Below are 15,016 nucleotides of genomic sequence, written 5' to 3'. Positions count from 1 at the left end.
ATTTAATGATACCCTAATATTGTCAGTGCATATAAAGCGATTTTATTGAAAAGGCTTGAATATGACATAATAGTCTACAGTAGATCGTGTCTAAGGCAGCGGCTGGTGTCCGATTTAAAGTGGATCTGAGAGCTCTGAGAATTGCCACACTAAAAATGTCAAAACACCCTTAGGATACCACTCAAATAAAACACACAACACCTATCACAATATCGCGATCTGCACAACAAAGCCATCTGTCCTTTATGCTCGCTCTAACTGCTCCCAGTGACATCAATCCCTGTGTAATACAACCCCTAGTGTTGCAGAGCATGGCCCATTTCTCTGCTTGCTGGCCATCAACAGGCCTGACCAGTCTGGCCCTGTCGCCCAGGTGCAGTGGACTAAGGTGTTGGCTCTTACCTGCGCTCTCTGTATGGAAGTGGTGGCTGCTGCTGGCGCGTAATGAAGGTGGTGCCCCACACTGGGCTGCTATGGCTGTTCCTAAGCCAGCCCATAGGAGGCGACGACGGGTACGGGGTGCTCCGGAACCCGTGGTCCGACTCGGTCTCTGCGGTGAGAGAGGAGGCAGAACTCCCCATCACCACGGCGACAACTTTTTCAGTCTACTGGGGTTCTCACCCTTTGAACCCGCAAAGTGCGTGGGACAGGGAGTAGAGGAGTGACAGTGCCTTATGTCTCAGTCTCAGGATTACAGTTTGAGGGTGGGGATAGGAGAAAAAGGTAGTCTAGGCACGATGAAAACCCTGTTCATGTGTTCTTAGTCCTGCCAAACTTCCAACTGGCACAATTCGAAACAACCCCTATTTTAAAAAAGGGACAGATTTCATCCTGTTATGTGACTCCAAATGTGCTTGAAGATGGCTATATCCAAAAATATCGAATGGAAAAGGCAATAACGAGGATATCAGGAGTAATCAAAAAAACAAGTGGAAGTCTCAAAGTCCAGATCAGGGTGGATTTCCCACAGCGAGCAGGAAGAAGTGTTCAATCAAAACTGTAATTGGTTGCCCCGAGCATTGATTCCAATGTGGCACTGAAAATAACTCACATACTCCTCTCTTCTCTGAAGTGTGTACTAATTCTCTCTGTCATAGCCTTCTTAACTAACTATGAGGGCCATGTTGTCTGCACAACCTGCAGTGTTCCTCCGTGGCATGTGCAGTCTCATACCTGGTCCAGCATGCTTGAACCCTTTGCCACTTCCTGTGTCCATGTGTGACACACACAGAGATGACGTAGTCCTCCGTCAATCAACATCTCTGAGATAATATGGCACAGTTGAGGCACTCGACTGTTTTTGTTGTGCTGGACAAAACAGGAATAAAAAAACAGAACCAAATAGGAACTGAAAAGTGACTGGCAGATGTCTGGGGCGTTTCTTTTTTAGCACTTGAGCCAGAATGAGTTTGTCAAATTCAGACCAAACCATGACATGGATAATCTAGATTTGTTTTGCTATTTTCAAATACTTTCATACTTTTAATATGGCTTTAAATAAGCTTTTAACTCAATACACCAAAATTAAAAAATAATTTCGTTTTGTATTGTTTTTTACTGTAATGTTTATCTGAGAAGCAGTCTCAGATTGTGAGTGATTCTGTGTGCAGGCACTGCTGCCACACTGACTGAAGCTCTGAATCGAATATCCAAGGCTCATCCTTCAAATTTTGACACTTGCCTACAGCTACTACAGCAGAATACTCGAACCACCATTTCTTGGTGGTTGAAACGTCGTACTATTCACAACTGGCAACTCTGATTGAAACAATGTCCCGAATAGGTAGCTACTTTAACATTAAAACAAACATGAACTTCGAAATTGAACACAACCCAAAGACAACGTGTCTGCGATAGAGTGCAGTGTAGAACACGAACGGACCACAATGAAAATTGGAATAGGCTACTGCTCCCAGTCCCAACTGACAGAGAAGTTCTAATAAATATTCGACAAGTGCAACCTTCTTATGGTCTGCAGTCCTTTGCCGGTGCGGCCCTGTTACAACACGGGAGATGTCGGGTAGCCTATTCGGAGCTTTACTTCAGTCTGATGATCCCGTTGATGATACGGCCGGTCTGGTGGTTCATCTGTGTGTACAGTAGGCTTTGTGTGTGCCAACCTGTCATAGCGAGTAGGTATGGGGAACTACGATGGTGCATTCCGGGTGAGGAGTCCAACGAAGGCGTTAAGTCTAATTATATGCACATGCATGTTTTATTCCAAAGACAACAACCGTTGGCTGCCTGGTGCCTCTAACACGCGTAAATATTACAATAGGCTACTTCACTTCTATTATTCAATCTCCCTTATATTAATTATCGCCATAAAAAAGCTCAAGTCTCTACAATGGCTCTTAGTTATAGGCTACCCGTCCCTATCAGATGAGCCGCGCCAATATTGATAATGACACATATTTTGTTTATGCCAATACAGCCTTGCTTATTAAAATGTAGCGAACTACAATGTGGTAAAGCTTTGCCTACAAATGCGTGCAGAAACATTTAACAATGTATCGAATTACCGTCGGTGCCAGAGCTGCAAAACGGGCGAATTCAGAATAAACCATGTAGGCTAAAATTGTAGAAAGCTGCCAGTTTCCAGTGACTAACTCAGGAGCTGACTAAATGGTATTGAGGGAAGGGACTGAGCCGACATAACAGGTTATTAAAAACGTGACATTTGAATTAAACAGTCTCATCCAGAATAGATATTAAACGCAAATTCCACTCTCTTCCTCCTGGTCCATTCTCGTGTGCTCATCTCATAATTCCGGTGTTTTATGACGCTGATCCTCGTTTCGGCCCCGTTGTCGCTTCAGAAATAAATGACTACCCATACTGCAATGCTCTATCCTGGGCCCACAGAATGTCTTTGCACCGGGGGCTGTTTTCCATTATATTTATATATTTTTCCCCATGGGGTTTAATTCTCCCTCTCTGATAAATGCAGTGATGCAGATGCAATCTCTGCCTAAAAGAGGATTACAGCGAGTCAGCAGTGCGCATGCGCATTGGTATGTTGGGCAGAGAACGCGAAGGGCTGCATTCAAGAGATCAAAACGGATAAATACTATACAAATACTGTAGCCTATTTGTATTGTTATAAGTAAATTGCAGTAGGCTAGGCTACTCATGACTGGCGGTCTGCCTAACGCATCACCGGAGGCACACTGCCTGCCCTCAAGGACATCGAATCCCCGTGCTGACAAGGTAAAAATCTGTCGTTCTGCCCCTGAACAAGGCAGTTAACCCACTGTTCCTAGGCTGTCATTGCAAATAAGAATTTGTTCATAACTGATTGGCCTAGTTAAATAAAGGAAAAATAAAAAAAATACAGCACCCGATGTCACAGGAAGGCCAAAATGATCATCAAGGACATCAACCACCATGGCATGTTCACTCCGCTATCATCCAGAAGAAGAGGTCAGTACAGGTACATCAAAGCTGGGACAGGAAGACTGAAAAACAGCTTATATCACAAGGCCATCAGACTGTTAAATAGGCATCACTAACTGGCTTCTGCCCTGAACTTAGTCACTGTCACTAGCCGGCTTCCACCCGGTTACTCAACCCTGCAACTTAGAGGCTGCCGCCCTATGTACATGGAATCACTGGTCACTTTAATAATGTTTACACACAGTTTTACTCATTTCATATGTATATACTATGTGCTATTCAACTATTGCTGTATATTTTATGTATTCTACAGATATACTAAATATTCTATCCACATACTGTCCATAATGTCTATGCATCACATACCAGTCCAAAGTTTGGACACACCTACTCATTCAAGGGTTTGTTCTACATTTTTACTATTTTCTACATTGTAGAATACTAGTGAAGACATAATAGATGATTCCATATGTGTTAATTCATAGTTTAAGAAAAAAACACAACTGATTGGCTCAAACGCATTAAGAAGGAAAGAAATTCCACAAATGAACTTTTAACAAGGCACACCTGTTAATTAAAATGCATTCCAGGTGACTACCTCATGAAGCTGGTTGGGAGAATGCAAAGAGTGTGCAAAGCTGTCAAGGCAAAGGGTGTCTACTTTGAAGAATCTAAAATATTTTGATTTGTTCAACACTTTTTTGGTTACTACATGATTCCATATGTGTTATTTCATAGTGTTGTCTTCACTATTATTCTACAATGTAGAAAATAGTAAAAATAAAGAAAAACCCTTGAATGAGTAGGTGTGTCCAAACCTTTGACTGGTATTGTGTATATATATATACACATGTTTTTTTCTTCTTCATAGTTTCAAATCAAATCCTATTGGTCACATACACATATTTAGCAGATGTTATTGCGGGTGTAGTGAAATACTTATCTATCAATATCTATCAATTCACAACAATACTCAGAAATCTAAAAGTAAAATAATGGAATTAAGCAATATATAATATTTGGACAAGCAATGTTGGAGTCTGGGGTATAAATAAGTAAAATATATTATATATATATGTCACGGATGTCGTAGGACGGAGCGGACCAAAGTGCAGTGTGTGTGTTGTTCCACATTTTATTTATACTGTGAAACTATGCAATACATAAATAAACTGAATGACAAAACAACAAACCGTGACGCAGAGGTGAAACACACTACTCAAAATTAATCTCCCACAAACCCAGGTAGAAAAAAAAAACGACTTAAGTATGATCTCCAATTAGAGACGAGGACCAGCTGCCTCTAATTGGAGATCATCCCAAACAAAACCCAACATAGAAATACAAAACTAGAACATGACAACATAGAAAAACTAAACTAGAAGACTGTCACGGCCTGACCTACTCTACCATAGAAAATAACAGCTTTCTATGGTCAGGACGTGACAATATACATATATATACTCTGGACTCTGACATTGCTCATCCTAATATTATATTTTTGGTTTAGTAGAACAGGGAGTGGTGACTCGGCTTGCCCATAATTGTCTGATGCTGACAGTAATTCTCTCTCTCTCTGTGTGTGTGGGCCTCTGTGGAAGACCTCTTCCTGTTGCCACGTGTTGAAAGAAGAACCCAAACTAGTCCGACTTGTCAAATACTGGATCATTTACATAGCAAAGCCCAACTGTATGAAAATGTAAAACATGATACTGACATTTGTGTCGATCAAAAGCTATAGCCTACACAACACACTTCCCCAATTGCACAAAGATAAACTGAGAACACATTGCATTGGCATTAGTAAGCCTTGTAGGCTGTTGCAACATTACATTGACACTTAACAGATGACAAGTAGCCAACAATCGAATACCCTGCGGTTTATCTACAGCATTGCTGATTAGAAGAAGAAAGAAAAAAACACACCCAGCATGTTCTTTCTCCCCCCCACCCCCCCCCCCACCCCACTACCAAACACACAGCCATAACTGTAACCCTTTGTTACAATGCACCTGTTCCTGTAGACACCTGTCAGTGAGGCAGACCAGCTGGGTCTCAGACAGAGACAGAGCAAGACAGAGCAAAAGACACAGAGAGAGTGTGCATTTGAGAGAGAGTCAGTACCAGCGAGAGATTTGGTTCATTCAGTAGTCACAAACGAAAGCACAATCTGTCCCCACCCAGTGAGGCAAATGGCATCAATATGATTTACATTTAGGTTGCCAGCATGGAATATTGTCCTGACTGTGAAGTATAACACAAGCTTTGTCATAGGAGTAATTTTCATGTTCCCTAAATCAAGGAGTGCTTTTAATCCTCATCTCCCAAGCACACAACCAGAAAGCTGCTTTCAGTAGACAAAGTATTATGGCTACAGTGCAGTCTTTAAACATCAGTTTTAAAGTGCAAGACACATACATATTGGGAAAGCATTACAGTCATTTATTTGACAACGTTTCTTCCATAGGCCATGTCACATTTTAGTTCCATTTAGCATTTAGGAATGAATTATAGGGTAGTCTATTCTACTCTTCTCTATGGCATGCTAGACTAATCATACAGGGCAGACAGACAGACAGTCTAACCATATCCTATGTTGCTCACAGCCATGAGGGTTAGCTAGAGAGCAATGGCTAGTTCAACTGTCATCATGTTCCTACCGCGGCAAAATAAAACAACTCGCAACAAAGTTTCACAGGAAAGCAGCACGAGTTTGTCAGTTTACCTACAATGTAGCAGCAATAAATCCCATACTGGGATGATGCGGGACAGCGGGAGACAAGGAAGCCGGGTGACAATTGTAAACAAAGACAACCGTATACCGCGAATATATATTGACATAATCGATATTGTCACAGGTTTTCTATTTTTGATTCTACAATCAATGTCTAAAGGATTCTTACCTCAAAACGCGTAGCTGGTGATGTAAGGTTGAGGACAAGCTGGTCCTTTCTTGATTTTCGAACGTGTTTACTTTTCTGTATTAGCCAAATGAGAAGTTATCTCAGAAATTGCACTTTGACGAGCGTTAGCTGCCAACAACAGTACACTGTTCAATATTACCTTCTCACTCCAGTGTATCCTTGAGCTATTTGTTTTACTAGCTCTCATTTATCATTCATTGAGTTAGGTTAGGTACTGAATACAGTCATCATGTAGCCTACGTTACATCAAACACCCCAGGAAGGGAATCTCCAAGGGGCCAAAGCAAGTTCAGTATGCGTATAATTCATTCGGGAATATGGCCATAAGAACTACGTTTCCCACGGTGCATTGCAAATCTATTGTAATTGTTTTACACAATTTGTTAGTTGAATTTGACAACCTTTTATTTTTTTTAAATATCACTGTATATGAAGGTTAGATCTCAAAAATATGTTTTTCTATTATTGTATTAAGCACATTATGCATACTGATATCACTTATTCTTGTTTTACAATTTATTTTATTATGACTATTGATACAGGTAGCCTACATCTAATTTATTAAGCAACAACAGTTTACACAACCTATCAATAGTCACACAAAACATCAAAAACAAACAAAAACTCACATACACACGTTTTACGAATACCAGTCAAATGTAGAATTTATTTTATTTTCCATTGTTTCTATTCCATTTATTTTATGTTATATGAATATCACAGCGTCGCAGAAACAACGCCAAAATAAACTGTCCCGCCTAATCTTATTATTTTGCAGACATCTGCTGTCATCTAGCGGCACTACGCAAACGTGCACCTTTCGAGAAAACCAACTGATCTGGGTAAAGGACATTAGATTTAAGAAATACGCTTTTCCCAACTCAGTAAATGCATATAGAATACAATAGAACAACTTTTTCTCCCCCCAGAAGGGACTTCAGTTCTGGCATTCGGATTAGGTAGCCAAACATGTAACAGCAAGATGAACATGTAGCCTCTACAAGAAAAACATAAACAGAGCTTAACTTTTAAGTATGAATTTCTTAGCGTCATATTTTTCAAATCAAATCAAATTGTATTTGTCACATACACGCGTTTAGCAGATGTTATTGCACGAAATGCTTGTATTTCTAGCTCCAACGTGCAGTAATATCTAACAAGTAATATCTAACAATACACACAATCTAAAGTAAATTAATGGAATTAAGAATATATGAGTATTTGGATGAGCAATGTCAGAGCGGCATAGACTAAGATACAGTAGAATAGTATAGAATACAGTATATACACATGAGATGAGTAATGCAAAATATGCAAACAGTGGGGTAGGCTTGGGTAGACTTATTGTTTGTGGCTGTAGCTTATACTTTATTACAGTGCCACATTTTTCATATTATGTATTTGTTTTTACAATATATTAGAGGATAACTAACATAAACAGTTTATATACATCAATAATGCAGGGGTTTTCTAAGCTATCATCATATACCAAAGAAATGCCTTGCATAAACTACTGCACAGAGCTTTTGCATTGACATGTCACTCGGTGTGTTTGAACCATGGAGTGTTCAAATAATTATTTATGTTCGTCAGAGTTAGGACTTTGAAGTGTATCATGAGAGATTGAACAGGGGCTATAATATTAATTCTACATTAATTGTGCATTTTGAACTATGAATAATCTGACGTACATCTCTTAACCCTCTCTCAATACTAGAATGGCACCGTGGTCAACTGGGCAAGGCAATTAAAACATTTAAATAAGGGTTTGAGATAATGTGCATATGGTGACCCTGAGCGGTGGGGATTAAACATCGTTGTTTAGGAGGATTTCCAGTGAAGTGAGTGAGGCGGGGCGAGCAACCCGTTCAGAGGTGAAACGTGGGATCAAGAATAGCGGGATATACTGTTGAGTTAGACTGTTGATTTTCACACGTCGGTTATGTTAAATGTACTTTTTGGGACTAATATGACAGCTGTTCTACAGTGGATATTTATTTGACTTGTACAGTCTTTTGAATAATAGTCCTAGAATCTTTCGGCTTCTGTAAAGTAGCCTACATAAACGAACATTCCAAAACGGTCTGGAGTTATCTACTTGGATTGGAAGACCTCTTTGTAAAGAAGGTATGTGATGAAATCGGATTTGGTCGTTCTTTATTGTGCTTGTCACTTGGAAAGACAGTGCACTTGTTCTGCCTTTGTTTGACAATCCAGAGCTATAGCTATGCTTCACTTTTCATACATTTAAATAGTAGCCATTGCTCCAATGTTTTTTTAGACCAAACAACGAAACACAGCAATCATTTATTTCGGATTTTAGTGTGTGTATCGTCTTCAAAGGCCAGCAGCTCCAGGTGCACACTGTTGTCATGACAATGCTACGGGAAAAAGCGCATGGCAAATAGGTTAGGCGCTCCTGCGTGGAACTTATATTAAACTATTCTACTACAGACAGTTTAGAAGTCCATTCTCACTACAAAATAGCGCTACTTACATTGGCTATGAAGTCTAGAATGGCATGGTTCATGAAGCCAAATATTTTACATATGAATGTTATTTTGGGTTTACGTGGGACTGGGGACAGCTTGTGACCCCGCTAGTCAGCAAAGGGATGCTTTTAGTCTGACATTATCTTCTTGTTAATAGCCAGCACACGTGGAAGTGACAGCCTCTACAATAATTCCAGGAAAGAATTTAGGCTAGTTGCTTGGAGGAAAAAGGAAATCCAGGGGTCTGTTTGCGCGCGTGTGTGTGTGTGTGTGTGTGTGTGTGTGTCTCTGAGTTTCAAATCAAATCAAATTGGTCGCATACACATATTTAGCAGATTTTATTGCTGGTGTAGCGAAATGCTTATGTTCCTACTTCCAACAGTGCAGTAATATCTAACAATACAAACAAATCTAAAAGTAAAAGTATAGAAATATCCGGGTGAGTAGTGTCCGAGTACGGAGTATAAAAAAAAAAAATACAGTACCAGTCAAAAGTTTGGACACACCTACTCATTCTAGAGTTTTTCTTTGTTTTTACCATTTTCTACATTGTAGAATAATAGTGAAGACATCAAAACTATGAAATAACACAAATGGAATCATGTAGTAACCAAAAAAAAGTCTAACAAATCAAAATATATGTTATATTTCAGATTATTCAAAGTAGCCACGCTTTGCCTTGATGACAGCTTTGCACACACTTGGCATTCTCTCAACCAGCTTCACCTGGAATGCTTTTCCAACAGTCTTAAATGAACACTTTTTTGGTTACTACATGATTTCATATGTGTTATTTCATAGTTTTGATAACTTCACTGATATTCTACAATGTAGAAAGTAATAAAAAATAAAGAATAACCCTGGAATGAGTAAGTGTGTCCAAACTTTTGACTGGTATTGTACACCACACACACACACACACACACACACACACACACACACACACACACACACACACACACACACACACACACACACACAGTGCATTCGGAAATTATTCAGACCCCTTGACCTTTTCCAAATGTTGTTACATTACAGCCTTATTCTAAAATGTATTAAATCGTTTTTTCCCCTCATCAATCTACATAGCCATAATGACTAAGCACAAATTGGTTTTTAGAAATGTTTGCAAATACATTACAAATAAAAACTGAAATATCACATTTACATAAATTCAGACCCTTTACTCAGTACTTTGTTGAAGCACCTTTGGCAGCGATTACAGCCTCGAGTCTTCTTGGGTATGACACTACGAGCTTGGCACACTTGTATTTGGAGAGTTTCTCCCATTCTTCTTTGCAGATCCTCTCAAGCTCTATCAGGTTGGATGGGGAGCGTTGCTACACAGCTGGGTTCAAGTCCGGGCTCTAGCTGGGCCACTCAAGGAAATTCAGAGACTCCTGCATTGTCTTGGCTGTGTGCTTAGGGTTGTCATCCTGTTGGATGGTGAACCTTCGCCCCAGTCTGAGGTCCTGAGCACTCTGGAGCAGGTTTTCATCAAGGATCTCTATGTACTTTGCTCCGTTCATCTTTGCCTCGATCCTGACTAGTCTCCTAGTCCCTGCCGCCAGTGCTTCATTTGAGCCGGCAGGATACGGCACCTCTCAGATTTGACTTTGTTTGTTCCGGCACCTATTTGCCCGGATCCGGTACCTCTCGCAGCATGATTTATTAATTGTTTAACTGTTTGCACTGTAGACATTCGAATAAAAGCGATCAGCATTAAATCAAGTTACCTCCTCGTTCTTTCTCCCGCCCCCCAGAAAGACCATCATGTAAAAGCGAGATGATCCTTCTGTGTAATCATCCTATCCTGCCACACTGATTCCAGACCTGCTCTCTTATTTGTATATAGAGGTTATGGGGAGGGCCGGTGGGGTAAGTAACTGATCTTGACACAGGTCTTGGTAGTGGTTGACAGCTAGTGAAGAGATCCCTACTTAATCACGTCACGTAGCCCAGGCTAGTCGTCTCCCAATTGAATTTGAATTGTGGGAAAGTCACATTAAAAATGGATAAGAAAAGGCAATCGATTTGGATAAAAATAAAAAAATCCCGAGAAAGATGGTGAATCGAACCCAGAATGAGCCAGAGATCTGTCAGTGCCAGAGGAGAGGAGTGAGGGGCAAACTGTTCTTGATGGCGATGACTTAGCTAGCAAAGATGCTAATCCCGCCAGTTCAGCATCATCACCGCCACTTCCACTAGCAGATTCACACTCAGCAGGAGACGGGGAACTGGGGGGAGGGGGGCAATGCATCCACCGACGAAGTGCAAGGAGCATGTGCAATTTGCAGTTCAAGAACAAGCAAACGTATAACCCCTGGCTTGTCATGCGAAATTCAGAGTTGGGCTGTACAACATGCAAAAGGTAGTAAGCTTAGGTCTAGAAACAACAGGAGGGATTAAACTAGTAACAGAGTGGGTGGAATCCACAGTAATTTAATACAGTCATTTCCACAGTAATTTAATAATTTAATATTAGGAGGAGGCAAACGTCACAGCCACAGGCCCGCTCATGGCTTTTAGCAAGAAATGGAATCTCATGAGTTAAATGGACTTGACATGGGGAGAGTAATTGTGGGAGGCTTTAAAAAGGTCTTGTAAGCCCCACAGCTGAGTATGTGTGCATATGCATGTGGCTGGTGTTCTTCAGTGTCATCTAAAAATGTTGCTATACATTGATGTCTAGGAAAGGTTAGGTTATAAGGATTCAGACTTGTGTAAGCCCCGCAGCTATACTGAAGTATGTGGGCATACTGCTGTGACGTCTAAAATTATGAAATTGTTATTGACTCTGTTTTCATGTCGGTGCATTGTTTGTGTTTTGTGTTCATTGTTTATTTTCCCGACTCTCAGCGCACTCGTTACAGAATAACACCTCATCTAAGGGAAGCATCAGGGAGTGTTTCTTTCATAATTTTTTTGGTGTCAGAGTAATGACATCGGGTCCGGGAACTGCTACAGGCTCTCATGCCTCAACCAGATTGCCAGGCTTCCCTGCCTCAGCCGGCACGTCAGCTCTCGTGCCTTAGCCGGATCACCAGGCTCCCCTGCCTCAGTCGGCTCGTCATGATTTCATGCCTCCACTGGATCTCCGGGCTCCCCTGCTTCCACCGGCTCATCAGCTTTTCATGCCTCATTCAGATAGCCAGGCTCCCCTGCCTCAACCAATCTGTCATGTTCCCACTCCCCAGCTGACTCGAAAGGTTCCCGTGCCTCAGCTGGTGTGACAGGTTCTCGCGCATCAGCAGGGGTGACCGGTCCGCTCCTGATCCCCGGGCTCGTGCCCTTTGACGGAGTCCTGCATCTGGAGCCGCGCATCGGGGAGGGGGTACTGTCACGTATACTCCCTCTCCGGCCTCTAGGTTATCAGGCTACTGATTATCCCGCACACCTGTCACCATCGTCTCGCACACCACCGCCTCATGACACTCACCTGGACTCCATCACCTCCTTGATTATCTTCCCTATATCTGTCACTCCCCTTGGTTCTTTCCTCAGGTGTTATTGACTCTGTTTTCATGTCGGTGCGTTGTTTGTGTTTTGTGTTCATTGTTTCTTTTATTTATTAAAACACTCACTCCCTGAACTTGCTTCCCGACTCTCAGCGCACTCGTTACAATAATACCCCACAATGACTAAGCGAAAACAGGTTTTTATAAATGTTTGCAAATTTATAAAAAAAACTGAAATACCTTATTTACAAAAGAATTCAGACTCTGCTACGAGACTCAAAATTGAGCTCAGGGGCATCCTGTTACCATTTATCATCCTTGAGATGTTTCTACAACTTGATTTGGAGTCCATTTGTGGTAAATTCAATTGATTGGGCATGATTTGGAAAGGCACACACTGTCTATATAAGGTCCCACAGTTGACAGTGCATGTCAGAGCAAAAACCAAGCCATGAGGTCAAAGGAATTGTCTGTAGAGCTCCGAGACAGGATTCTGTCAAGGCACATATCTGGGGAAGGGTACCAAAAAATGTCTACAGCATTGAAGCTTCCCAAGAACACAGGGGCCTCCATCATTGCTAAATGGAAGAAGTTTGGAACCACCAAGACTCTTCCTAGAGCTGGCCTCCCGGCCAAACTGAGCAATCGGGAGAGAAGGGCCTTGGTCAGGGAGATGACCAAGAACCTGATGGTCACTCTGACAGAGCTTCAGAGTTCTTTTGTGGAGATGGGAGAACCTTCCAGAAGGACAACCAACCCCAAAGCACTCCACCAATCAGGCCTTCATGGTAGAATGGCCAGAGGGAAGCCACTCCTCAGTAAAAGGCACATGCCAGCCCGCTTGGAGTTTGCCAAAAGGCACCTAAAGGACGCAGACCATGAGAAACAATATTCTCTGGTCTGAGGAAACCGAAATTGAGCTCTTTGGCCTGAATGCCAAGCGTCACATCTGGAGGACACCTGGAACCATGCCTACATTGAAGCATGGTGGTGGCAGCATCATGCTGTGGGGATGTTTTTCAGCGGCAGTCACTGGAAGACTAGTCAAGATCGAGGGAAAGATGAATGGAGCAAAGTACAGAGGATCCTTGATGAAAACCTGCTCTCGAGTGCTCAGGACCTCAGACTGGGGCGAAGGTTCACCTTCCAAGAGGACAACAACCCTAAGCACACAGCCAAGACAACACAGGAGTGGCTTCAGCACAAGTCTTTGAATGTCCTTGAGTGGCCAAGGCAAGTCTTTGAATGTCCTTGAGTGGCCAAGGCAGAGCCCGGACTTGAACATCGAGAGAGAGAGAGAGACTTGCAAATAACTGTGCAGCGATGCTCCCCATCCAACCTGACAAGGCTTGAGAGGATCTGCAGAGAAGAATGGGAGAAACTCTCCAAATACAGGTGTGCCAAGCTTTTAGCGTCAAACCCAAGAAGACTCAATGCTCTAATCGCTGCCAAAGGTGTTTCAACAAAGTTCTGAGTAAATGGTCTGAATACTTATGTAAATATGATATATCAGTTTTGTTGTAATAAATTAGCAAAAAAAAGTTTTTGCTTTGTCGTTATGGGGTATTGTGTGTTGATTGATGAATGGAAAAAAACGATTTAATACATTTTAGAATAAAGCTCTACTGTAACAAAATCTGGAAAAAGTCAAGGGGTCTGAATACGTTTTGAATGCAGCAGCCTCTAAAGTGCAGGTATGAGTAACGGGGTGGTACCTGGCTAGTGACAGTGACTAAGTTCAGGGCAGGGTACTGGGTGGATGTCACAGGGGTCATTGAATGGAGACCAAGGCGCAGCGTGTGTAGTGCTCATTCTTTGTCTTTAATAAATACACTTTAGCAACAAAACAACAAAATGACCAACAACAGTCCCGTCAGGTACACTAGACTAAATGGAAACAACCACCCACAAAACCCCATGAAAAACAGGCTGCCTAAGTATGGCTTCCAATCAGAGACAACGATAGACAGCTGCCTCTGATTGGAAACCATACCTGGCCACAACATAGAAAATGACAACATAGAATGAAACTCTAGACAACCCACATAGAAAACAGGAAACCCAAAACACATAGACAAAACACCCCCCTGTCACGCCCTGACCAATCTACTAGGGAAAATGACCTCATACCAGGGTCAGGACATGACAGTGGAGGCCGGCTAGTGATGACTAACAGTGTGATGGCCTTGCGATAGAAGCTGTTTTTCAGTCTCTCGCTCAGCTTTGATGCACCTGTAATAACCTTGCCTTCTGGATGATAGCGGGGTGAACAGGCTGTGGCTCGGGTGGCTGAGGTCCCTGATGATCTTCTTGGCCTTCATGTGACACCGGATGCTGTAGATGTACTGAAGGGCAGTCAGCTAGCTCCCAGTGATGCGTTGGGCTGACCGCAGAACCCTCTGGACTGCCTTCCAGGCGTGATACAGCCTGACAGGATGATCTTAATGGTGCATCTGTAAAAGTTTGTGAGTGTCTTAGGGGCCAAGCCCAATTTCTTCACTGTCTTGAGGTGGAAGAGGCACTGTTGCGCCTTCTTCACAACACTGTCTGTGTGGGTGGACCATGTTTGTATGTCATTGTGGCAGTGTGTCTTCAGTAAAGAAACCGTTTGTGTTCGTGGGAGGTTCGCTGAGATTACAGGGCTATGGACTACCCTGAGGGGATGCCATTTCACAAGAGGCTTTCCTTTGTCCTTCATAAAATGATTTTATCATTGTTACGGTTTAGACCTGTATCCAATCTGACT

The 15,016-nt window shown here is 42.1% G+C and overlaps 1 protein-coding gene across 2 annotated transcripts in view; it reads right to left on the bottom strand.

Annotated features, from left to right (window-relative positions):
- Positions 1–6,589, bottom strand: part of LOC106578335 (calpain-15) — a 77,087-nt gene extending 70,498 nt beyond the window's left edge. Inside the window, exon 1 of one of the 2 annotated variants that reach the window (XM_082965572.1) lies at positions 6,300–6,589. Coding sequence is in view for 1 of the 2 variants with exons in the window: in XM_045701996.2 (XP_045557952.2) it covers positions 403–581 (179 nt within the window). In the remaining variant the exon portion in view is untranslated. Of the gene's footprint in view, positions 1–402; positions 2,976–6,299 lie in introns of those variants that run through there. The other variant, XM_045701996.2, reaches the window with a different exon arrangement.
- Positions 6,590–15,016: the final 8,427 nt, after the last annotated feature.

This window comes from Salmo salar, chromosome 19 (assembly GCF_965601325.2).
Source record: "Salmo salar chromosome 19, fSalSal1, whole genome shotgun sequence".
In the NCBI taxonomy this organism is placed as follows: Eukaryota; Metazoa; Chordata; class Actinopteri; order Salmoniformes; family Salmonidae; genus Salmo; species Salmo salar.
This window is presented reverse-complemented; position numbering and strand designations above follow the sequence as displayed.